This window comes from Ochlerotatus camptorhynchus, unplaced genomic scaffold, assembly GCF_037179485.1.
Source record: "Ochlerotatus camptorhynchus isolate MF236.1 unplaced genomic scaffold, CSIRO-AGI_Acam_v1.1 ptg000743l, whole genome shotgun sequence".
Lineage (NCBI taxonomy): Eukaryota > Metazoa > Arthropoda > Insecta > Diptera > Culicidae > Ochlerotatus > Ochlerotatus camptorhynchus.
In genome coordinates, this window is record NW_027041212.1 from 365,544 (window position 1) to 392,792 (window position 27,249).

A 27,249-nucleotide genomic window follows, 5' to 3' on the forward strand; every position below is an offset into this window, starting at 1 on the left:
CACAAGCCCAGCGTTACAATTGAAAACAGTCGGGCGCAGTGCTCCGCGAGTTTCGTTTGACATTTCGTCTGGAAAAGCTCGTTCTCTCGCTTGATTACCAGCACTGGCTATTGTTCGTTACACTATTAGTGGGAGTTGGGTGGCGCTTGCGTTCTTCGTCTTTATCGATTGTCGTCATACTTGGTGGCTAATGAGAGCGAGAGAGAGAGAGAAAGAGAGTGAGCAAAAGCTTTCCGGAGGAGGCAAAAGCATCTGGAATATGATGAAAAGGAGGCATCTTCACTCTGTACCGAGCGGTATCAATGACCAGTTTGCTGTACTGTCGGTCGGGAGTAATATTCTATTCCTTACTCGGTTGATGTGAAAGTGAAGAAAACTCAGCTTTTCAGATTGAACGGAACGCGTTTTGAGCGAATTTCCAAGTGAAAAAATTCGTTTAGTTCTGTGGGGCATTGTGATACGCAAAACGTGTGGAATTTGTGGTGGGGAAAATAGTTGATCCAATAACAAACGAGGAAAAGTCCCTGGAGGGTACTGTGAGTAGAATAGTTAATTACGACTACAGGAAAAAGTTATTGATTTGCTGAATCAGTGTGGAAAATAGTGCAAGCTCCATCGAACGAAGTCAAGCAAAGTGCCGTGATAATCCTCTTGCCAGCTGGAATTACCATTGAGTGATCAACAAGAAGGAAATAATCCCATTCGATTGAGTGCTTTTTCTCGAGGAAATCAGCAAGATGGGCGACCACGGCCCGGATATGAACACACTGGAAACTGGTAAAATAAGGCATATTTAAGCTGATTGGCGATGCTATTGATCATTCTTTGTGTACATTAAGGCGCCGTAAAAATGTTATCTGAAATTGACATCTGGCGGCGATAGGAGCGCTAACAATCTAGGTAGGATTGACCGCGGGTCATGTCGTCTAGGGAGAAAAAAACAGCATCGCCACGGGGTTCCCGTCAATCATTCAATCATTTCAGCTCTCGTTGAAAGAGTGGTTACATAAAATATGTACGGGTCGATGCTGGCGGTACCTACATTGAATGTTTCGACCACCCACCGTTCGTTGGTAGGCAGGATGGTTGGTTACCACCCACCCTGCAGGCGATTATTCCTGCACTCTTCTCGTAGTGTTGGAACACACTCTCCCTTTCTCTCTCTCTATCTGTCTCCTGTTCGCTCTTACTTCAGATAACAGGCAGTGTTTGTATTTTCTCGAAAAGAAAAGTCTGCTGCTAAGCTTCTGACCAAAGCATCGTGAACGTGCCATCTCCGCTCATTGACAGCTCCCGGAAAAGGACGGATTTGGTTGCTGATTTCAACGGAAGTAGGTACCTGTTAAGCTGGTTTGATTCATAGGCTTTGAATTGCATTTGACGATGTAATTATGTCGATTTGTTTGCGTTTTGGTTGGTGATTTCGAACTAATGTTTCCTAAAAGATGCCCATTGTTGCTAATGCTAATGAGATGTTTTGCGTAGGTGGTTTGTTTTTTCGTTTCAATGGCGTACAGTCAGACATTCTTGGAATATAAACGATAAGTCTAGTTTTTGGATAATTATAGATGCTCCATAGTTAAGCCATTGGGACCTCCCTTAGCTCAGTTGGTAAAGGCGCAGCCACAAAGCAAGGAGGTGGCTGGGTTCGATTCCTGGTCCGGTATAGAAATTTTTTCGGGTTGTACTTGCCACACAATTATACTAATGCAAAAATGGTACACACATCGAAAGTTGTCAATTAATAACTATAGAAGTGCATCTAGAACACTACAGGGTGATTCGGAATAACTGTCACTTTAAAAAAAATTTATAACGATTGAACACTTGCATGAATTTTTGATATCAGTATATTCCACCTTAACATTACCAGCCACATTTGTCACTTTACGTTAAAACTACCAGCCACATTTGTCACGAAAAATAACCACAGCGGGCACGCACGCTTTAGCTCCAGCACTTTTTTAGTCCTGGTGATGCGTCTAAGCTCTGATATTGAACGGATTTTCCAAGCATGGTTTCTTAATGTCTGTATAATGATGCGAACAATAAATGTTCCATTCTTTCGAAGAGATTTCAGTTTTAAAAAGACAACACACGATTTTATACAGATTTCATCGAATTATGTTGAGTAAACTGCTATACAACCAAAACCAGTTTTACAAAGGTTATATAAACAGTTATAGAACATGTGTTTTGCTTGGGTAATGACATGCTCCATTTTCACGAAATCGCAAACGAATGAAATTTCAAAACCTACTACATACTGTATCAATACAAACCGATATTTGTAAACACTTTAAAACAAAAAATACTTGAACATGTACCCATTTTATCCATTGAGAATTGCATATTTGTGAATTCGGTGACAGTTATTCTGAATCACCCTGTAAGTTGAGAGCACGCAATAAGCTAATATGCGGTAAGCATTAAGCTTGAAATGCGAAAAAGAAAAAAGATAATTTAGTCATAACACTCAAGAATAGCAACATTTATGAGACCTTAAAAGTGTACTAGTTTGATATAAAAATTACACTTTCTGTGCAAACACCATATTTGAGGCGTTTCCTAATGATGTCCCGACCAGAAGTAAATAACAAACTTATTGTATCTTGTGTTAATATGTACCTCAGATTTTTTTTTAACAACGGTTTTTTACATTTAGATCCCGGATGGAGTTAAAATAACTGAATTTCGAGCAAAAATTCCTCTGCCTTGTATCCAAATAATAACAGCTATTGTTAGGGAAATATCATATTTCTCACATAGTTTGTTACAAAAATACTCATTAGTTGTGTATCTGAGTGAATTCAGATCCTTTTCTGCATTTTTGAAATCATTCTCTGGTTGCTGTTTTGAGAAAGACCGTTGGATTTGATTGTGCACACGGGTATTTTTCCATGATTCAAGTTCTGATCCTATATAATTTCTGAATGAAACCAAAAAAAAATTTTGCTTGAAGAGAAGATACATTTAAATCATATAAAATCAAAATCGAAAGTACACCTAATCAGGGGATCCATTAGCTATGTCAAGTGAAATTGTGGGAAAATAAACCCCCACTTCTCTCTTTGTCACGGCCTTCTTGTAATAGGTACAGAGCCTGCCATACAATTATTTTTTCCATATTTAAACAGACTTTCTTAAAATTTTGTTATTAAATTAATTTTTTAGAAAATGTGTAATAATGTTGTTTCAATTGTGTCGATGATTTTTTGACGTAGGACTACGTCTTTAATTTCTATACTGGGGGTGTCACATTAAAAATATTAAAATTAAATTCAGACATGTAACGAAAAATCCCAAACACGGACGAAACGATAAAGCGCAAATCGAACAATCGACACATTGTGCATGCTTACATGAGCGAGCTCAATGCTCGGTTGATCGCTCATCATTTCACCAATGAAAGGAAGGGAGGAGAAAAGCAGCGATAATAAAAACGCTTGCCAAATCGTTTTATTCGTCATTTGCTTTCGAGCAGCGGACGGATAAGCATCGGACACGACTTATGAGTAGAACAGCACGCACCAATACGGAGACGGCCGACGACGAAAGCACCCACATCGACCAGAGGAAAGGCTTCCCGCAATAGGCAGCATGACTAGGCCGCCTTCATCCGGTCGGCATAGACTTGAACTGGCGTGGCCACCATTTGAAAAAAAAACCGGCCCTTTTCAGGGCCACCAATTCAAAAACGGAAAGAGTTAAGAACTAAACGATCAACATATTTGTTCCGTCCACTAGCGGTCCTACGTCAAGCTTCCGTTCGTGTCCCTAGGCACAGACCCTTCTCCTTTTTTTAAAACCGGTATCCACACAAGATTTGGTATTGATAACAAAAGTTGTCTATTTTTGATCGTATTTTGATTTTGATGAAATAAATTTGAAATTTTTTCTACGCTATTGAGCATGGGAATTAATATTTGCAGTAGTAGATTTCAAAAATATTAATGGAAATCAAACGAAAATTATTGAGTGTTTCTAGTTGAGATGGTGACAAATATGGTGACTTCTCGGTACTTTAAATGATTGAAACAGAATAAATAATAAGCCCTTTCTTCTTCGCATTTCAAGCGTATTGCTTATCGCATATTAGCTTACCTATTGCGTGCTCTCAGCTTAGTGTTCTAGATGCACAGTTATAAATCGATGCCTGACCACATTTTTGAATTAGTATAATTGAGTGGCAAGTACAATCCAACTCTTATGCCCGAGAAATTTTCCAACCCGAAAAACTCCTAGACCGGATTGGGATTAGAGCCATGCCACCTCCAGCATGGTCTTACTTTGTAGCTGCGCCTTTACCGACTGAGTTAAGGAAGGCCCATACCTGTGCAGGCAATCTTATTCTTGGATTTTCAAACATTTTTATTTAGAAGATTCTGCTAAGAACAAGATTGAAAGTTATGCAACAATAAGTTTGGTAAGGTTAGGTTATCTTCGTTAAGGAGATTTTCAGTCAGACGCTGGTTCATCTCCGAAATAGCTAAAAGATAAGAACGTATGCCACGGATACGTATGCGGCCACAAGTGTATGACAAACTATGATCATGAGGAGTGTACCCCATTAGGCATAAATACGTTAGGCATACGGACGTTAGGCATAATGGACGTTAGGTATAAAGTCATTAGGCATAATGGACGTTAGGCATAATATACGTTAGGCATAATGGACGTTAGGCATAAAATACCTTGCTGCTGTGCAACTCTATAAACCTGCTTAACATGTAAACCTGTAAACAATGCTTAAATTAGGCTTTGCGTTGAATAAAAAATGATACAAGTTAAACAAACATAGTTTATTTAATAAGCACAGTTTGGAATCCATTATTTATCATATCATAAGTGACGTATCTACATATTTACTTAGATCCATGATTAGTAGCGATAGTGGTTAAGTAATCTTACAATGAAAACTCAGCTTAGTTTTGAACTATATCTTGAAATCAATCGCATCTAGAAATAAAAAAAATCACACATTTGTTGTAATATATTCTTACACACATATTGCAAAAGTCAAAGAAGAAAAGGTTTTCCTCAAAGAACAGCTCATGAAATAAAGAATGGTGAATTCTGTGATTTTTCATTCAATAACAAAAAAAAAACAGCCAAGGTTGAATAAAATATGATGCCAAAGAACAGCTCATGAAATCAAGAATGGTTAATTCTGTGGTTTTTCATTCAATAACAAAAAACATACCTGCTGCTTCCAGGATTTCCTGCCATACTTTTCGATACAACGATTCTGATTTTGTTGTCATCAGAATGAAAACTAGCGGAACCGTCTGCTGATGTGAGGGAGCGATACTTCCATGAACAGTGACGAGTTGTCGAAACAAACAAGGAACTGTGGCAAACGTACCATCTGTAACCCAATACTTTGCCTGTCCAAGACGTCGTTCATGAGTTCCAAAAATTAAGGCTCTTTCATTATTGTCACCGAAGTCAACAATCAATAGACGGTCTCCATTATCATCCTTCTGGAATTCATTCGGTAGATTATGCCTAACGTCCATTATGCCTAACGTCCTTTATGCCCAACGTCCATTATGCCTATCGTACATTATGCCTAACGTCCGTATGCCTAAAGTACGTATGCCTAACGTCCGTATGCCTAACGACCGTATGCCTAACGTCGTGCACCCGATCATGAGCATTATTTGTATAATAAACTATGAGCACATCCCAAAACTATACAAGTGTGACCATGGATATGCTCATTTATTATTATACAAATAATGCTCATAGCATATTATACAAGTGTATCTGCGGCATTAGGGTTGTAATTTATTAGGTCGTTTTGAAAAACAAACTGCCAGCACCCGGTTACTACTAGGTAAATATTGAAATCACATGTTGCTGTAAAAAAAATTGTTTTAATGATTATGACGGGGATGGAGCCACCTAAGAGCAGAAAAAGAGTAAATTAAAATTCCAACTTCACTCAGTTTTCAATACCATGTGTTCTTCTTCGCTTTGCTTCGACTTACCTCTTTAAAACTAAGGACGACGCCTTTGGATCCCAGTATCTTTGGTTAAAATCTCGGTGGTAACTTTTTTTTATTTGCCTTAAACTACTTTTCTAATTCATTCGCAACCGGGAGCAAATAATAAGCCTGACGGCACCTAAAGTCAAAAGCCATAAATTACATGGAAAAAATAACTATAAGTTTAATCAAAATGGCATCATTAGAAAAGGGTTAAGTATAATAAATTCACATCTGATGAAGGGGCCGTCCATGCATTAATTTCCTTAGTTCATGACTATTTTTTTTAAGTATTTAGTATGACGATTAACGACATTGAAATGTTTTACAACGTTGTAGCACTGATCGTTTCCATAAACTGTGTTAAAAATACCAATTTACTAACTTGTCATCTTTATTGAGATATGAGGCATTTTAAATAGATTTTTTCATGGCAAACTATGTTTGAGATTGTTATTTCTTCAGATTAAAAACACACCACTTTGTGTAAGACAGCAATTCTTGGAAGATACAACGCGTATTTGAACAATACAAAAAAAAAATTCAAATACACATTATCAAATAATAAGCAAGTAGGGCTTAGATCTAATTTTATCTATATTTTTCGAGCGTTTCTTTTTACCAAAATGGAATGTTTTTACTGCAAATGTCTTCTAACTTTCCATACGTACCGTAAGATTTTATAAAGGATAACAAATTGTTAAAATATCGTTAAAAATCTAACACTGCTTGACCTCAAACTCGGCCTACAGATTCTAAATTCTTCCAAACGAATTGAAACTCACTTCACTTGAATTCACTTCGGCCTATCGGATGAACATAAAATTTGATTCGGTCGGAGCGCTGCTTTTGTTTTTAAGAATAATGGGTAGGGTTAACTACCCCATTTTCGGCCTATTAAGCACAACCCGCACTTAGTCTTTCTTAATCTAGCGCAGTTTAGCACCAAACGGAATGTTATTATTACTGATGGCTTCCAAATTTATTTACCTTTCTGTACGTACCGTAAGATTTGATAAAGAGGAACCAATCGTTGAGATATTGTCAAAAGTCTAACACTGCTTCTTGACGCCAAACTCGGCCTACAGATTCTAAACTCGGCCTAACGCCTTGAAACGCCATTGGAAAGCAAATGAATTCACTTCGGCCTATCGGATGAAGATAAAAATTGACTCGGTCGGAGCGCTTCTTTTGTTTTTGTGAATTATGGGTGCAAACCTTCATATCACGGGTTCTCATTGACTTCGTTCGGTAGCTTATAAACTAAAGTATCGTACCAAACTCATAATTGACTTGTTAACTCAGAAATCATGGAATTATTTTGTGTTTTCTGCACGATAGGCCCAAAATGGGCGGTTAGGCCGAAATAGTTCTCTACCCTACAAACATTCATATCACGCGTTCATATTGACTTCGTTCGTTAGTACTACTAAAGTATCGCACCAAATGCATAGTTAACTTGCTAACGCCGAAATCAAGGATTTATTTGATGTTTTCTGCCCATAATGGGCGATTAGGCCGAAGTAGTTCTCTACCCTATTAGAAACTAAAATCTACACGGGAACATATACAATCTCCGAAATCAGAACAATGACTAATGATTTCATAAACATAGCGTATTTTCATGTTATGAAAATACACCATGAATAATATTCATGATATCATGAGCTATGTTAGCGTAACGCACCCAAGACTCCCGAAATCATGAATAATTGTTATGATTTCATGGGATGGTAAGTTTTTCATTTAATGATTTTTTATTAATGAAAATGGAATCGAATGAAATGGAATGTATGCGTCTGAACGGTGGAAAGATAAAGATAACATTGTTTGAAAGTTTGTTTGCAATGTGGTGGGATGTACATTGACATCAATGGGTAAATTTTTGTTATGTTATTCCACCACCATTCGGATCAAGCTAGGTTATGAACCAATTTTTAAACAATTTTACATTTGTTGCTTGCCGTTACTGATCACCCATCAAATTAATTTATTTGGCTCCCCAAGTAAATTACATTGGTAATTTTGGTTTTATCATGGTTATGGTGAGATTTATAAGGACTTAAATGTTATAATAAAGTAAAAAATGTTGCTTGGGTTGCATGTTATATTGTCATGGTAGACATTTCTCATTCAAATTTTGATTTTCAAATGTTTTTCCAGTTTAGCGGCACCGGTGGTGTAGTGGTAAGCGTGATTAACTCTCACCTCAGCAGGCCTGGGTGCAATCCCAGTCGGCGCCGCCGGGATGTTCATCTCTGATCACGGGAAGTAAAGCCGTTGGTCCCCGGTTCATGAGTTGATGGGTCGATAGGTAGGCATGCTTGGCATACACAGTTTTGGTTACGAACTGCTCATTTGCTAATAACTTTGCACGCAGTTTTCGGAACATAGTTCTTTTTGAAGCAGTAGATAGAATAAAGTGTAAGCTTGTTATAGATATGTAAAAAAAAGTAGATTTTAATGCTAGTAGTAAACTGTATTTGTTTTTGCGTTGTAAAAATGAGGTGAGAAATGCTCACTACACATCTCGGAATTTGAGTGTAAAATTGATAAGTGTTGATTCAAATGTTAAGCTTTACCTAATCTTCGCATATCTATAGTAAACTATGAGCCTAATCTATCAATTACTTTAAAGAAAAATAAATTTCAACATCTGAGTGAAAAGTTATTACCAAATGAACAGTTGGTGTGTACAACTGTGCATGCCAAGCATGTAGGTAGGGTCCTGTTGTGGGAGCTGCCTTCCTGACGTCAGTAGAATTGGGTGCTCAGCACGGAAAGTAAGATCAACAGAAAACAAATCAAGGAAAAAAAAATGTTTTTCCAGCGATCAAGAGTCCATGAATAATTACTATAGCATATTTTTACACTAGCAATTCGCCGACATCGTCTTATCATGGGTGTAGGTGTCTCCTTGTGAGTACACGCAGAGATTTTTTTATGATTCAGGCTAACTAATAATAATGAGCAAGCGTACCCGAGAACACATACACAATCATTGCAACTCTGCCCTTGAACGTTTATGGGGTCAGCCGATTCTCCAGGGTCTCGGGCGAAATTTATTTGGAGGCTGAACTGCTCCAATCCATACGCAATATTTTCACATCACAAAGGTTAGCCACAGCACGTTTGCTACGGGGAAGTGGTGGATGGCATGTAAATGTGTGCGCTGTGGCTGTTGGTGACGCAGGGATTGGCCTCCCTGCTGATGCCTTGGTTTCGGTTCCAAATGAATGGAAAACTCCGAGCGAAGCATTGGTTTTATGTGCTGAGATTTGTTTTGGGTTCTATTTTGTTGACAACGAAGGTGGCAGTCATGCATAAAGTTAGCCGCCGCGTGGGGGTTGGCTAGTTTCCATACGTCGTTAGAATTTTGCCACTATGTGCTGCTTTTAATAGATTGCTGAAAAACAAGATAAAAGAAAAGCAAGACAATAAAATACAAGCTCAAAATGGATCGTGAATCAATAAAGGATGGAGATGCAAAGCACGTTGTGAAGGGCGAGGGCAGTGACAGCTTGTATGACGCCATGCAGTCGCAACTCGTCGAGTTGCATAAAGCGTGCTGTGGTGGTTAGTTTCTCATTTTGCTGTATGCAGATAATTTCAGCAAGAATTGCTGAATAATTTAAAATCTTGAACTAGATGGGACTTCTATCAGCACTCTCAAATGGTGATGTCTTATTTACAACAGTTTCACAGATTTCTACAGGGTTTATCAGCTGTAAACGATATAGAAAATGGGTCTGTCACCCCTCATAGGCACCACCATTTGCTACTTAATTGATCATAGCAGCGGGTAATTTAGTATTGACAGCATTTGGGCTACGACAATGAAAGTAAGAGCGATTTTAGCGAAATTTAAAAATGTCCCATAGTAACTTAAATCCTTTTGTGTCAGCAATATTTTCCACACAGCAAAAAATTAAAATTTCCATCACACATCGATCACGTTGGAAATATGGTGTACTTTTATTTGTCACGAATGGAAAAGTTTAACATTTGGGGAGTGAATGTAGCCCTCCGGACATCAAACTTTAAAAAAATAGTTATTCCAAATCTTTCGCATTCATGTTCAAGATGGATGTTTAAGGTATACTTTGGTACAATAAGAGCACTAAAAAAGCGCATTGGTTTAGTAGAACATTAGAAAAGAGGTTCAAAAATGGGGTTGTCATTATCGGGTCATTACTGTATTTAAATTAGATGGAATTGAGCACATCGATGTTAAATTACTTTTCTGATTTGCGTGGTTTCCGTGCATTAACGGTAAATGCTCATATCTATCTAAATACAAGTATTTTGACCTGAGAATTTGCAGATAAATTTTATTTAAAAACTGATGCACTCAAGTGTTCCAGTTATGGAATTCCGATATGCTTGAATTGGAACGTATAGCCATAACGAATAAAGCAACCTATCTATGATGAGGAATCCAGCTTTTTTTTCGGATTTGAAAATGATTTTTAAGATATCTTCTTTTCCAAAGATTGATACTCTTACACAGCCAAACTAAGTGATCTTTTTATGAATTTCCACAGTTATTAAGTGATAGCTTACTCATGAACCGGGGACCAACCGGCCATGCTTTACGCTGTGCCAATATGGTCTTGTTGTTGCACTACCAGGAAAAAAGCACTTCAAAGGATTAAGAATAAAGTTTTGAAGATGATTTTGAAGTTGCCTCCCTGCTACAGTGGTACTGAGGTACATAGAATTTCGAATGTTGAGATTTTAGAACAAATGTTTAACAAAATAATTATTAATTTCAGGCAAAAATCGTTGCAATACTGAATTACAATGATTAATTCCCTTTATACTTAGGTAACATTTAGTGTTTATTTTTTAGTTTTGAGATGTAAATTTTTATACTGACACGTTAAAAAAAAACTGTTTAAAATACTGAATTGCCAAGGCAGGAACAATGTTAAAAACACTTAGATATATATCATAACAATTAAGGCTGGTAAGTTACTGTAGTAACTGGAGCACCTAGGTTGAAATAAAATGTTATTTATTTTGAATTTGGAACAAATAAATAGTTTAAATAAACTTCTGGGAAGTTCAACGAACTTCAGAAAAAAATTGTTAACTTCAGAAAAGAGTTGTCAACTTTAGAAAAGTTTGGTTAACTTCATAAAAGTTTTATTAACTTCAAAAAAGTTTCATATCTTTACTTCTAATTCTAGGTACTTCAGAGTACTTCGGGGAAGTTCTAAGGTAATCGAAAATGTTTTTCGAACTTCAAGAAATTCTACGAAATGTTGAAAACATATCCAATAGTCTTTTCTAAAATCATTGATCAGAATTGAAGATCGTCAGAAAGTACTAGTTCATCATGAAGTATTGAAAAATTTCCCTATGGACTTTACTGAAACCTTGCTTCCTAATCAGACTATCATATTGGAAGAATATCTGAGAGACGACACTTGAAATTTTCTAGAGATGAACTAGCCTAAGGCTAAAAATCTCTTAAATAAAGAAAAAAAAAAAAAAAAAAAAAAAACTTGAAATTTTCAATACTTGGAGATCTGCAGCTTTCTAGACCTTGCTACATTATAGAGACCTTCGATCAACTGAAAGTGTTTGGAACTATCCCTGATCAACCCACTTTCTTGACATAATATCTGCGATACATGATTTGAATAACTGGATATATGTTGATCTTCAGAATAATATGTTACCAATCTGAATTCCTAAATTACTATATGGCAATATTTGATCAATTAAAGTTCTCTCAAATAATTTTGGATAATTTTTTTTATCTTTAGAGAATATTTTGAATCTTGATCTAAGTGATTGAACAATATAGTTTATCAGAATATTGTCTGATCAACATGAAGTCTTGCCTGCCATAATATCAGAGGACTTTTGAAAAAAAAAACCAAAGGTAGTTTGCGAAAAAAAAATCCTGATGAACCTGCTTTCTGAAAGAAATCTCTTAGCATGCTTGGTTCTCTCCTCGGTGTGAGTGAAGAGAAAAGTGTATCTACTACGTGCACCGCATCCAACAAAATGGTGCGCCCACCTTAGGTCGGCTTACTCTACACCAGACGTTCAAGCGCACCGATTGTACGTGAGTGCGAGAGTGCAATACATCGTATACACTTCGGCAAATGAGAAATCCCGAAGATTTGCACTTGCCTACACTCGGCTTTTTTACCAGAGCAAGAGCACGCTCGCTGAAGCTGTAGGTTTCTTATGGCTTGTTAACCAGTTATGCGAGGTAGGCGACGATTATTCGTATTTGACAGCCACCTCCCCCCCCTTGGTCCAGACGAGATTTGCATGAGAAATCAAGCTGAACATTGCATTAGGTCCTAAGTAACATTGACAGATTCTTTTCGTCGACCTTCTCTTTGCATCCCCACGCCCATGTAAAGATATTCCCACTTATTTTCAGCTCACATATCGATAAAAAAAAGCTTTTAATTAGCATCTAATAGTCAACCCTATCAAGAAACGGTTATGTGCTCAAGTTATTTACGAAAGAAAAAGTCGATGAAGAGAATCGATCAATGTTACTTAGGACCTAATGCAATGTTCAGCTTGAAATGGAATCAGAAGTGGACCCTACACGATTGCTTTTATTGACAATAATTGTATTGTCAATACATTCTATATTGACGTCAATACATCGGTTCACATCATCAATATTATTGTCAATAATTCCCCTTCGCGTCAATATATTGATACGTGTGGGGTTCGCTAGAGACCACCGGTCTAGAGCGAAAACGACGTTGGTTATTCAGTCATTATTTGAAAAATCAGCTCATATTGTAAGGCACTGAGAGAGCCGCATGCAGTTGCCGAGAGCAAAGGTCACGTGAAATATTAAATTGAAATATGTTAATATTTTCTTTTAATTCTTATTTTCCAGAATTCCCCACGTATGGGGTAGAAAGGGGAATTTGACCGATGCTTAGAAAGACGAGCTAAAAAATAGTGTGTACAGTAATTAAAGTAAAGTGATCGGTCTCTGGATTACCTTACCTATCCGGCATTATTAGGCATTCCGCATTCAAAACGTGGTTTTTAATTTTAATTGGTGCACTACTAGAACATTAAAAACATTTTTTGTTTAGTCCCACATTGTCCAAGAAAATAGCTAGTCACTTTAAATCAAAAGAATGTTTTTATAAGGTAGATATATGATTTTTTTCAAGTTTGATCATATGCACCACACTCTAACAAACTTAATACTTAGTGAAGGTGAGGTATTAAAAAAAAGAGTAAAATTGTATAGAGGAAAGAAAGGGATCGGAACAGTTTGCCGCACAATATTTATGGAATTTGATGTAGGTTTTATTTCGCACAGAAACAAATACATTAAACTAAAATATAAACCCTCTTTATTAAAAAATAGTAATCATAGTAAAAAACATCTGCCATCATGCAAGAAAAAACATAACAAAACCGCATACACAGATATGAACGCTTACTGACTACGACAAATCAGGCATAACATTTGATGACAGCACAACAGCATTTGTAAACAAACTTTCTAAGGCCCTTTACACGCGAACCAAAGTACGCCCACGTGCCGTTATCAAATTTTATTTCTTTCTGAGAAATTTTCTGAGAAACATGGTTTGAATAATTGACTTATGAAATAGATCTTTATAATAATATGTGGTATGCCTTGCCAACACATTCAAAGTACTTTACGTTGGTCTAAGAAAAATTGAAGGCTTTGGAATAATTTCTGACAATCCAGCTATTTTGCAGAAATATCCCAGATACATTATTTGATCTATTGAACAATTGGAGATCATCACAATAAATCCTTACCAACCAGGAAATCTTGAGAAATGATCCAGAAAACAATCTGGAGAACTTTAATCCACAGAAGATTTCTTATCATACTTCTATCTTGAGAAAATATTTACGATTTTTGTCAATTTTCAAGAGTACATAGTTTAAAATAATAGCTTTTTATTAAAAAAAATGATATAAACTTTTTGAGAAATTTAGGTTCTTAAAACTTTTTTGGAATTTCTACTCAAAATTACTAAACAAATATCATGTTTATTTTTCCCAGAAAGACTATTTTTTTTATGATAACTTTACCTCAGACGTCATTTTGATCACCAAATGAGCAATTTAATTGAGCATGCCAGCCCTGCATACTGGTATCTATTTTCGTAGCTTGCCATAGTTTGGATACCGAGTTCTTATCCACCCGAGATAGTTAGCTGATTGATACACCAATGTATGCAAAGCTGCTAAACTCTGCTCTTCCTTTGAAGTTATCCAGGACTTCTCCTTTTCCTCCCCATTATCCTCATCAGAATTGGAGAAGAGAAGCATCCCGGTAGCTTCGAGAGCAGCCAACGTGTTCAATGATCCGTTTCAAGTCTATATAGAAAGCCTATTTTTAGATAACAATGCAGCAAGAGCTGTCGAACGGCATGTTTTGATGTTAAAATGCAATTGACACCTGCTATAGACTCCGCTGGGAGGGTTACTTCCATTCAATTCGCATAAAAAAGGATTGATGGAATTTTGGAATCATAAGATGATGTTTGTACCTGCAATTTTCGCTTTATGAGAGTCGATTTTATCATTTTATCTCTCCCAGAGTCGGAGTCTGGCGCATTTTTGAGCGCCGACTCCGAAGTACCGACTCCGACTATGATTGTATGAAGAAAATAATAAGAAAATTGCGCACAGCAAAAAATAAATTTTGATATTACATCCAACAGGATGCACTTCAATCATGTCGAAAATCTCATGTAATTTTTATGGCCACAACAATAAACAAATGTAGTAAAAGCAGCATTATGTCAGTTAATGCACTGCAATAATGATATTTTTGTCCTTTTTGGTAAGCAATATTACACCATATTTTCGACACGATTGAAGTGCAGCCACTTTGATTTGATATTAAAATTAATTTTTTGTTGCGCATTCACTTTGGTCCACGTGCAGAGTTCAACGTGCAAAATCCACGTCATGATTATTGGTCTTGCGTGACAGAGTGCTAAATCCTCTAACCACAAATTACTATCTAACAGCAACGGATGAAGGTGGGTCTCCTCCTTAACAACAGTTTGGAGCTCATACCACCTACGACATTGTGCAACCTGGTTTATGTTATGCTATGCGTGACAGGGTGCTAAATCCGCTCCATTGAAAAAATATTGACTAGAAAACTAAAAAACCCACAAAAAATTAGGAACATACTTTTGATACAGCCTTAAACTATATTGAACTTCTAAGGCATAGAATCAACACAGAAAAAAAAAAATCTAAATTTTAAACTATTACGTAAAACCTCCCTTCGTTTAATTTTGAACTATTCTTGGCATAAACAGCGAAATCGTTTACAAGCTTGTATACAATAACTATTGCTAATTTATTTGATATTGCGCTTACACGAAATATCGCGTAAACTTATGCCAAATCTAGCGTAAATGTTATGTGCACTATATCTCGTAGATATTAACATGAATTTTTCGAACGGTGTATGTAGTGGTGCTTGAGTACTTGTCAGTCAGGAAGTCTACATTTAGTGAACGGAATACTCGTATCTGTTGAAAGAAAGGCAATTTTAACGGAATTAAAAGGTAATTACTCAACCCATCCCAAAAGCTCTTCAGTCTTAACACTTACGTCCCCGACCCTTTTTGTTTAAAATAAAACTGATTTTGCCATCACTTCATCAATTCACAACGGATTTCGATATAACATATTTTAATCGATCAGAAATCCGTTCTATTTTTTTGCGTGTAAAGGTTGAGGAAAATTTTTGCTTCTATTTTGAATGATTTAAAAATGTGCTTTTGAGCACTTACTCCACCCCACGACATTGTTAAATTCATAAAATATCTAATTAAGTATTACGCTTAATACTTACACAAAAACTAAAATAGATTTCTGATCGAATGAAGCATATTTCATCAAAATATGTTGAGAATTGATGAAATGGTAGCAAAATCAATTAATCATTTTAAGTACGTGTTTAACTGTGAAAATAATTCCGAGCAGTTTTTCATAGCCTGTGAGGAATACGCAATTTTTGAAATTAGAATTATTTAAATTTTAAATCCCATTCAGATTCAAAAAAAAATTTCAGTTCGTCAGCATATCCCTAAGTCTGGGATTTTTTAATCCTGATGAATGTGGGCGTCTTAGAGCAATACCAGTATAATGAGAGAGAGAAGGATTAGTAATTTCCATTTAATTCCACTACCTTATTTGCTTATCCTTGACAGATACGCTTATTTCGTCTGCAATGTGCAGACTTCTTCAGTGTCTCTGTTTTTTTAATGTTTTCTCAGAACGGGACAGGATTGGGAAATGTTGGCCTTGGATCTTTAAATTTGTTCTATGCCTGAGATAAAAAAAACATACATGTAAATCTCAGTTCAAAATTCTATAGTTGCAAAACCTCAAACAATATTTTAAATCTGTGATTTTCAGAATTTTCCTCGAAACCAGAAGTTTAAAAATTCTAGTGAATATCAAATGTTCCCATCGAAAGTGATCTTAGAAAGAAACGATGTTTTAACTCTTGAAATTGAGGAAAAAGAAGGAATTTGAAACTTCATACAGAGTTGCGACCTACCATAATCACGATCGTCAAACAGCTGATGGTAGTAATGCTTAATTCATTCATATCAATGTGCTTGTCGAAGTATTCTACATGACCATCCATCAAGTTGACGAAAGAAGTAAAAAGCTGGTGAATGTCGTCTTCGGTGTTGATCCATTACCGATTTGGTCATTCTCAACAATCATGACACTAAACTGTGCTCGTTTTGACGCAGTTGCTGCTTTGCTTGCTTATGTGAGTGTGTTGGTGAGTGTGCCCAACAGTTTACGTTTAATTTTGCCAGCTTTGTTTGTAACTCACACAGTCGCGCTTACTGAGACGAACTTGGAATGCGTAGGCATTATTTTCATTTTCTTCTGTCGTTTCGTTTTTTTTTCGTCATCGCACTGCAGAAGTTGTTACTGTCGTCGTTGTGCTTTACATCATCAGCAGCGAGTGTTACGTTTTGCTTGTCAGCAGCGACCATTACAGGTGATTGTTGTTTACCATGACACTACCTCTCACTGCGTGACAAAACGTTCTGTCAGCGATAGTCGGTTGATGCGTTGATGAGTGTCGAGTGAGTGTCATGATATTTTGCATCACAGCATGCATGTAGTACGAACACTAGAGCCTATATTCAAGTCACAACTCTACTGCATTCTATTCTAAAAATGTTAAAAAAATAAATACAATTACCACTTTTAATGTTGATCTGGATGTTCTTTTTATTATATATTCATATCACAATTTCAAATTAAATCTAATATCACAACTACAAGTGGTTTTTAACCAACCTCGAAGCGTCAGTTCATAACTTGGTAATTTTTAAGAACTTTCCGGAAGATTAGCTTTATGAATTTACGGCAATGCTTCAATTTCTGGTACACGTTCCAAAATAAATGGATGGCAAAACCATAAATGGATGAAACCTACGGTCTTCTGCTCAGTACGAAAACGTTGGGATTATACAACCGATCCCTTTACATTATAACAAACCGCCGGCATGAAGCTATTCCATTGGAATAATATCCCGCATTATGCATACGTCATATAATACCGAGAAAACCCTATTTTTCGCATTTTCGACCGAGTACTAGTTTCGCTCTACTCGGCTGACCTCACAGCACTTTTGTTTCTGACCTATTAAGTTACAGGGTGAGGAATAATTATCCGTGTTTAATGATTTAGTCGTAACTTCATTGCTTGTGTATTGAATTACAACATATTTATGGAAAATGTAGGTACACCAACATAGTTTATGATATTCATAACTATTTCTCAAAATGTGCTCCTTTGACTCGTAAACACGCCTTCAACCTCTTAGGGAAATTATCGACGATGGACGTTGGTTCCTCCACAGATATTGCATCCCAGACTTTTGTCAAACTTGCTTTCAGATGATCTAAAGATATGTGTGACTTATTACAGGCTCTGGACTCAAGAATAGACGAGACGAAATAGTCCATTGGATTTAAATCAGGAGAGTTTGAAGGTCATTAATCTTTTGTCAAATATCTAGGAAAAAGTTTGCTACAAAGCTCCAGCGTCTTTTTCGCTCCATGCGATGGGGCCCAATCCTGTTGAAATGTCCAAACGTTGTTACCGAAGTGCGTACGTGCCCAAGGTGCAACTGTGTTCGTCAGTAGCTGCTGGTAGACTATTTGGTTGATTTTGACGCCTTTTTCGATAACTATTAAGGGAGTTTTACCGGAAGCCGTAATTCCCGCCCAAACCATCACCGAAGCTGAATGATGTGATCTGGCAAAACTCGTACGGTTAGAATAACCCTTTGGCAATAGCTGGCGATCGTTTTGGTGGTTGTGGTATTGCTCAACAGTGAAAATCTTCTCATCGGTGAATAAAATCGTGCAATGCCGTCCATTGCCGAAATCTTTCAATAAAATCTTGGATTTTTGGTACCGATTCCTTTTCATCCTGTCATTTAGGTAATGGTTTTTCGAAAATTTGTAAGAATGTTATCTTAAATCCTAGCGTAGAATAGTTCGTACTGACTTCGGGTCGTTTTTCAATGATTCCGCCATTTTTCGGATAGACCGTCTAGAATCTGATTAAGGCATTGCGAAGGCATTTGTAATGTTTTTGCAATACGTGCCGGACGAATTCCTGGTTTATAAAGCTTAATTACCGCACTTCGTATTGGACTGGGCTTCATTACGGCAATACACGTGAACCGATTCAAACGAAACTACAAGCATACATTTTCCTACACTAACTTTATAATTCTCCCAAAAATCCAAATCAAAATCAATTTCGTTCAAATTTGGTAATGTTGTCGGAAGCCTCAGTACAAATCGAATGAGTAGTAGGTATCTGGATACTGAAAAGTTGATTCACCCTAATGATCAATATGCTGAATTTCTTAATCCAACTTTTATGCTAGATTCTATCATTGCAAATCAGGTAGGTAATCTTAACTACTTTCCACCGTATGATAAATTCATGTGTATTTCTGCGATATATAAGCTAGGTTAAGCGTAAATTTACAAGATGTTACAAGTAAATTTTAGAGAAATATCGCATAAATCAGCAATGTTGTGTGTAAGCTTGTAAGCAATGTCGTTTTAATGCGAAGTATAGCTCAAAATTAAACGAGAGGAGATTTTACGCAACAGTTAAAATTCTGATTATTTTTTTCAAGTTTCGATGAAAATATAGAAAGCACAATGTATTTATTTATTTATTTATGACTAAACATCAACAGGCGTTATTGGTCCCAATTTTTTTCCCTCGATTGGTTTTCCGTCGATTTTGTTTTCCGCACCTATGCTATCGACGCCAGGGAGGCAGCTCCCACACCTGGATCCTACCTATCTACCCATCAACTCAGGAACCGGGGACCAATGGCTTTACTTTGGAGGCGTGATCAGAGATGTTATGCCTCAGAACATCCCGGCGGCTCCGACTGGGATTGAACCCAGGCGCTGCTTATTGGACCCAATGATGTAACCTTAACTAAACATGAAAAGTACTAAAACTGAACATCAATATTCCACGGAGCATGATCTAAAAACTTCTATTATATTTCAAAGATCCATAATCAGCGTAACAACAAATGAGATTAACCTTTGAACTGAAACAAAAACCCTGAGAATGCAAATAAAGCAATGAACCTATATTCAACCTCGGAACGATTACCGTTCTCCGACCGCATTATACCTACCTAGGTCCATGTTTGCCGACATCACAATGGAAGCAAAAAATCAACCACCCCATCATAAATGAACCCAATTATGCGAAGCGAACGTGAAAACAACAATGGTTGAAAATATTATTATGACTGGCACGAGGACCTATTTGTGGTTGGGTCTACTTAATCCACCCACAACATAAAACGTGTGCAATTGGACAATGGCACGTTAATTGTGCATGCCATTGAATAGTTTCATTCACATAGGATTAATATAGAGACATTAGTTAGTGCCGATAGCTTAGAATTCTACATAATTTATTGATTTTTTTGGATAACTTTGTCACTGTTATTGATATTAGATTCACGTTCCGTAGGAAAACACCTCAATCAATCACATATTTTTGTTAAGTGGGTTTGTTAGTGTCTGTCACATTTTGTCGCTGTCGCTCGATATGATTCATCGGAAAACCCCTTAATTCATTTTCCTCGTCGCCGCCAAACGCGGAAGTGAGTAGCGTGAGTAAACAATTCTACCCAGCCAGTCGCCGACCGGTGCGGTGAGTTGTCGAGTCACAGTGGCTCCACAAAATTACCCACCGCTCCTTGACAGCCGACGTGACGCTACAACTACAGACGGATAGGCACAGTATAGGTCGGAAAAGTCAATTGAAAAAACGTATTCTCCACTGACCTGCTGCCATATATATATCACCATTTGGTATTGCGTGAGTTGAGGTGGTTTGCTAAAATGGAAACTGAGTTAGGTGAAAGCGGAATTGTATGTTTTAGCTGGACTCACTGGAGCCATCCCGGGGCATGTTTTCACCGTTTTGCTTTATGAATAAAGGATGAGGAAATGAGTCATTTGGCGCCACGTAAATTGAAGGATGAAGTTAGCCTTATTACAACCGATACCGATCGTTGGGATCAGCAAGTTTATTATGCTTCTCAATAGTCCAATAGTTCTCCTGTTTTCGACGCAGAAAACAACTCTACAGGTGCAAATTTGTACACAGAAGACAAAAGTTACATAGCATAAATTTCTTCAGAGGACCATAATGTTTGCGTTTATGGATGCCGTAAATCACCAGATTTTGAGACTGGCAAGTTTTGTTAGTCTATGCAGCAGGATGCTTCCACAGCTGCTGGTAAAAGAATGTTTTTAACGAGTTCAGAACCGAGATTGCTGCAGCTATAAACAGTTCTGTGGAGCTCTCTAACCCATGGATGATTTGGAGAATGGGCTGTCATTAGGGTTATCAGAATCTTTACGAATTTCTGAAGCTAGATGTTTCCTAGGCAGTGTTTGCACTCGGATTGAAATCTTAGCTTTTATCGAGCGGAATAATAATTAATAGTAATAGTGATTTTGGCTTAATGTAATCAGCAGATGCTCCTTACAAATTGAAAATTCATTCCTAGCATTGGTTTTTGAACTATTTTTTTTTAAAGAAAAGCCATACAACACCGTTTAGTAAAATGTCACGTTCATGAACACACTACTCAGCTGCGCTTGAATGCCTTCCTCCACGAACAAACGGCCATATGCTGGAGCCGAAGGCACATTATTAAGAGTTGACCTTTTCTTTTTGAAAAGTCACGCCCCTGTTTGCGTTGTTACTAAGGTTCATTCGTTACCCCCATCCGGGAATCCTCCTACTTGAAAAATGCATGATTGGTTTCTCTATATAGGAAAGCTTAATTTTAAGCTGACTTTGCAATCATGGTGTCACTATGGCAGCATCAGAAACATATAGCCCCATCCCTCACGAGTGCACTGTAAACACGGTGTGGAATTTCATAACGGTCATCGGTCCATGAACATTAGGGAGCTTCATTTTGAAAAAAGTGATGAGTTTATGATAGACTACCATCCATTTCGTATAATTATCCCAAAATATGAACCTGTGCAAAGGTTCAATTATTTGCAATTTGTATGTGAATTACTATAGAGTAATTTCAAAAATCACTTATATCGCTCTAAATTTGCTTCCACATGTCCAAATGTTAGAAACATTTAATATGTTGTTGCTATGGCAATGACCAAACAGTATTTTGTTGTGACGATCAATTTTACAGCATATCAAGCAAGATAGAAATGCCTAAAACATACAAAATAAAGTAAGTTGACAGATGAATATGTGCAGAAGAGAAGCACCAATTTTATCACAACAACAACAAGCTGGTTGATTATTGTCGTGACAACCACATACTACAACCAAAGTTAGAGCAATGGAAGTGAAAATACATTATTTTCCATTCCAATTCACCGAAACCTCCATACAAACTTCAAATCATTTACGCGACCTCTAAACCCTGCATCAATCTTTACTATTTTTGCACAGGCTCATATTTTTGAATAATGAATCGAACTGGACAGTGGCCTATCAGAGATTCATAACTTTTTCATTCAAAATGAAGCACCCTAATCATAAATCCGTGATTAGCAGCACGTATTTGCCAGTCAATGAGAAGCGACGAACACCAACAACAACAGTTCGGTCGTAGAAGTTCAGGCATCATTGGTTCTTTCTCATACAAAACAAATGTTATTGGCTCACTGAATCATAGTTCAAACATATCGTTCAGTATTGTAAAATCATTCTGAAATAAAGGGCAATGTTGTTTTTCATCTTTTCATCTTGTTTCTGTCATTTGATATGCTACCTGTGTGCTGAAGCCATTCTATGTCTGTACTTATTTTAGTGAAGAAAACTGTGTTTTACATGTTTTCCCATACCGGGCCCGGCGTAGTACTCGTGATCGTGTCAAAGGTGACATATTCTAGTAGCATCGAATGTCAAACTATCAATCCAGCGTAGTTTATAGAAGATATATATTAATGATCCTTATGTACATTGTATAAAAAATTGTTTGCTTATCCCAAGCCTCATTTATTTAGATCTATGAACAGTGTTGCTGGTTTTTGTCAATCACGGAGTAGAAACTTTAAAATGAACGGTCATTTAAGCTCATGCCAGGGGATAAGTCACTCTGCCACATTGTGCTAAAACCCACAGAAACACACTTCAAACACCCACAAACATCCATGATAAGCAAATGTTTTAATAAATTCTGGCACCACTGCAAATATGATGGTTGTTTGATAACGTACTTCCAAAAATCTCTTCACATAAACAGAATGCGACTGAAATTTTGATTTACTGTCAAAATTTCAATCGCATGAAAAGCCCAGCTAAAATGAAGGAAATCTATCAAAATTTATTATGCTCATCCTTCTCGGTCATTCTGGCAACTGAAACAAGCTGGGACGAAAGCGTGAAAAGTGAAGAAATCTTTGGAAATGCTTTTAATGTATTCAGAGACGACAGAAATTTTCATGCAACTCAGAAGAAGTCAGGCGGTGGAGTCCTTATAGCTCTTTCGGCCAATTTTAACTCAGAAATTATCTTTACACCAAAATTTACAGAATTTGAGCATATTTGGGTGAAATCACACATTGCCGGTGAAACGCACGTGTTCGCCTCAGTGTATTTTCCACCAGACCATGCTCATAAAAGCACTTATGAAGCCTTCTTCCAAAGTGCTGAACAAATTCTATCTGAGCTTCCTCCTGAGGTTAAAGTTCACATCTATGGAGACTTTAATCAACGCCATGCTGACTTCATTCTGGACTCTGAAAATGAATGTATCTTACTCCCAGTCGTTGGGGATAATGAAACATTGCAGTTCATTTTTGACAAAACTGCTAATTTAGGACTGAACCAAATTAACCACATCAAAAATCAACAAAATTGCTATTTGGACTTTTTACTAACGAATATTTATGAAGATTTCTGTGTGACCGAATCATTAAACCCATTGTGGAAAAACGAAGCGTTTCACACAGCAATTGAATATTCTTTATTTGTACACGAATACCAAAGACCCAACGACTGCGAATACGAGGAAGTCTTTGAATACAAATTAGCAGACTACGAAAAAATCAAACATAAATTAAACAGCGTCAATTGGCAAATAATTCTAAGGAATGAAGGAAATGTCGAAACTGCTGTAGACATCTTCTACCAAATTTTATCAGGAATAATTTTGGAACAAATACCTTTGAAGAAAAAAAGACGCTACAGAAGCACAAAAAATCCAGTCTGGTATAACAGACAAATAAAAAACTTAAAAAATCGAAAACAGAAAGCACATAAACATTACAAAAAACACAATAATAGTGAAAATTTGGCTATCTATTTGGACTTATGCGATCAACTAGATTTAGCCATCAGTAATGCATTTGAAGAATTTAATTCAAAAACTGAACTTGAAATAAAGTCCTGCCCAAAGAACTTCTTTAATTACGTAAAAACCAAATTAAAATCTGACAATTTTCCATCAATAATGCATCTTGACGAACGTGTCGGGGATAGCTCGGAAAAAAATTGTAAGCTTTTTGCAATTTTTTTTCAAGAAATCTATACGACATTTTCCGATGAAGATCGCGACCGCGATTATTTTGCATTTCATCCAGAATTTTCAAGGGACATTGGCGTCAATCAACTTCAAGTGCAGGATATTTTGCAGGCTTTAAAGAATTTAGACGCCTCAAAAGGTCCTGGACCTGACGGAATTCCTCCAGTATTTTTAAAAAGTCTAGCAATGGAACTCACTGCTCCATTGTTTTGGCTTTTTAATATGTCACTGGAATCCGGAACCTTCCCAAAAATATGGAAAAGCTCATTTTTAGTACCTATTTTTAAATCTGGCCGAAAATCTGACGTACGTAATTATCGTGGAATAGCCATTATCTCTTGCATTCCAAAGCTTTTCGAGGCAATTGTAAATGAAAAATTATTTCTTCAAACCAAAAATAGAATTACTGACATGCAACACGGCTTCTTTAAAGGACGTTCGACCTCGACAAATTTACTTGAATTTATAGACTATTCATTAAATGCAATGGATAATGGAAACCACGTAGAAGCTCTCTATACAGACTTTAGCAAGGCATTTGACCGAATTGACATACCAATGCTTCTTTTCAAATTGAAAAAAATTGGAATTGAGCCAGGACTCCTGAAATGGCTTGAATCATATTTAACTAACCGCCAACAAATAATTAAATTCAACGGAAAGAAATCGACCCCAATTCAAGTCACCTCAGGAGTCCCGCAAGGCTCTCATCTGGGACCTCTTCTTTTTATTCTGTACGTAAACGACATTTCCTTCATTCTCAAAAAAATAAAATTGCTAATCTATGCCGACGACATGAAGCTCTTTTTGGAAATAAAAAATGATGAAGACATCAATACATTCCAGAGTGAAATACACATATTCTACACATGGTGTAAAAAAAGCCTATTAGAACTGAATGTAAAAAAATGCAACTTAATATCATTTAGCAGAAAAAGAACACCATCAAACATTTCAATTGCATTAGGAAATCAGAATGTAGAAAAATGTGAAAGAGTCAGGGATTTAGGGATTATCTTAGACTCCAAACTAACTTTCATAGACCATTACAATACAATTATTCACAGGGCAAATAACATGCTAGGCTTTATCAAGCGCTTTTGCTATAACTTTCAGGACCCATACACAATTAAAACACTATATATTGCCTATGTGAGGTCAATACTGGAATATTGCAGCATTGTATGGTCTCCATTTTCAATCACGCACGAAGAAAGATTAGAATCAGTACAAAAGCAATTTCTATTATATGCCCTTCGTAAATTAGGTTGGACATCATTTCCTCTTCCATCATATGAAGCACGCTGCATGCTTATAAACATACAAACATTAAAAGAGCGTCGTGAATATGCAATGGTTTCGTTTGTAAACGATATCGTTTCGCAGCGCATTAACTCAGCAGAACTTTTATCAAAATTAAATTTTTATGTACCTACTCGACAACTCAGAAATCGAAATTTATTTGCCGTAACCCATCATCGCACAAATTATGCAAAATTTGGGCCATTAAATCGCATGATGGCGTCTTACAATCAATACTGCGAAACCATTGACTTTTCAATGTCTCGGCATAAACTAAAACAATATTTTAACTCCATACGGAATCATAACTCGTAGGAAGTAAAAATATAATAGCTGACAATATATTTTTTAATATTCTTAAGAAAAACAAATTTGTATATGTATTTGTACTAGTCTACATCGGTTGATGAAATAAATAAATAAATAAATAAATAGATAACAAAACAAACCAACATTTTTGGCTGTAGTGAAAGTGAGGATAACAAATTTTGCACTTGAAAATGAGATTACTCAAGTGTGCGTGGTATAAACGTCAAAAAGGTCAATGGTCGATGATATGGTTGCCAATAAATTTATTTATTGGTTGATGTTTTGACAGCTCGGTCGACACGAAGAAACACTCAGAAATACCTTCCGACACCCAACAACACACTTACTTACTTGATACTTGATGGGCTACGAATCGCCTTGCTGATTCATGCGACGCCGCCAGATGCCATTTTCTTGTTTACCGCCGAGTATTGTTCGCAGCAGCTTACGCTCCGGTCAATCTCCTTTAACGTCCACGATTCATTGCCGTAGAGGGCTACCGGAAGTATCAGCATCTTATACCAAGCAAATTTCGTTTTCGTTTGCAAGCTACGGGACTTCAGCTGGTTACGTAATTCGTATAAAAGGCCCTGTTTGCAGCTGCAATACGTCTCTTCAACTCGCGGGTAACATCATTATCGCATGTCACTAGAGTTACAAGATACACGAATTCTTCCACTACCTCAAATTGTTCACCATCTAACACCACTTCACTACCCAAACCAATATTGCTGCCACGTTGTCTACTGGCTACCATGTACTTCGTTTCAGTAGAACTTATCGTGAGCCCAATCCTCGCCGTCTTCCTCTTAAAAGGCATAAACTACCCATAATCGCATAACAGTCCCATATGGATAGGAAATCAAGCAACAGTGGGACTGATATACGATAATGGGCAGTAAAGGCCTCTTCTACTGCTCTACGGTCAATTCCGATGATATCGATGTCGTCCTCAAAGGCAAGGAGCATGTGCGATCGTGTGATGATGGTACCGTTCCACTGCACACCAGCTCTCCTAATCGCTCCTTCGCGAGCAATGTTGAATAGTAAGTTTGAAAGTGCATCGTCCTGCTTCAATCCATCTAAGGTCACAAATGAGGTTGAAATGTCATCTGAAACCCGCACACTTGATTTCGATCCATCTAGCGTTGCGTGAATCGTTCTAATCGGTTTCGCTGGGAAGCCATGTTCTAGCATAATCTGTCAAAGCTCATTTCTCTTCACTGAATCATACGCTGCTTTGAAATCAATAAACAGATGGTGAGTCTGCAAGTTGTACTTCCGAAATTTATCAAGAATTTGACGCAGGGTCGTGTTGATCGACCTTCACGAAAACCAGCCTGGTATTCCCCGACGAAGGACTTCTCAAGCGGTCTCAATCTGTTAAACAGAACGAGATTGTTGTGTTCACCACTCCGTGGATTGTGTTCCACAGATCATTGAGGTCCTCGTTCACGTTGATTTCGCTAATCCACTCATCAAGCTTCTGGCGATACTCTGCAGCAACACCTTCTGCTGACAAGCGATGGATA

At 37.0% G+C, this 27,249-nt stretch overlaps 1 protein-coding gene across 2 annotated transcripts in view; it reads left to right on the forward strand.

Annotated features, from left to right (window-relative positions):
- Nucleotides 1–299: 299 nt before the first annotated feature.
- Syt4 (Synaptotagmin 4) overlaps nucleotides 300–27,249 on the forward strand; it is a 68,714-nt gene continuing 41,764 nt past the window's right edge. For both annotated transcript variants that reach the window (XM_065238272.1, XM_065238273.1), the window contains exon 1: nucleotides 300–777. In XM_065238272.1, coding sequence (XP_065094344.1) covers nucleotides 738–777 — 40 coding nt within the window. In that variant the 5' untranslated portion in view covers nucleotides 300–737. The remainder of the gene's footprint in view (nucleotides 778–27,249) is intronic.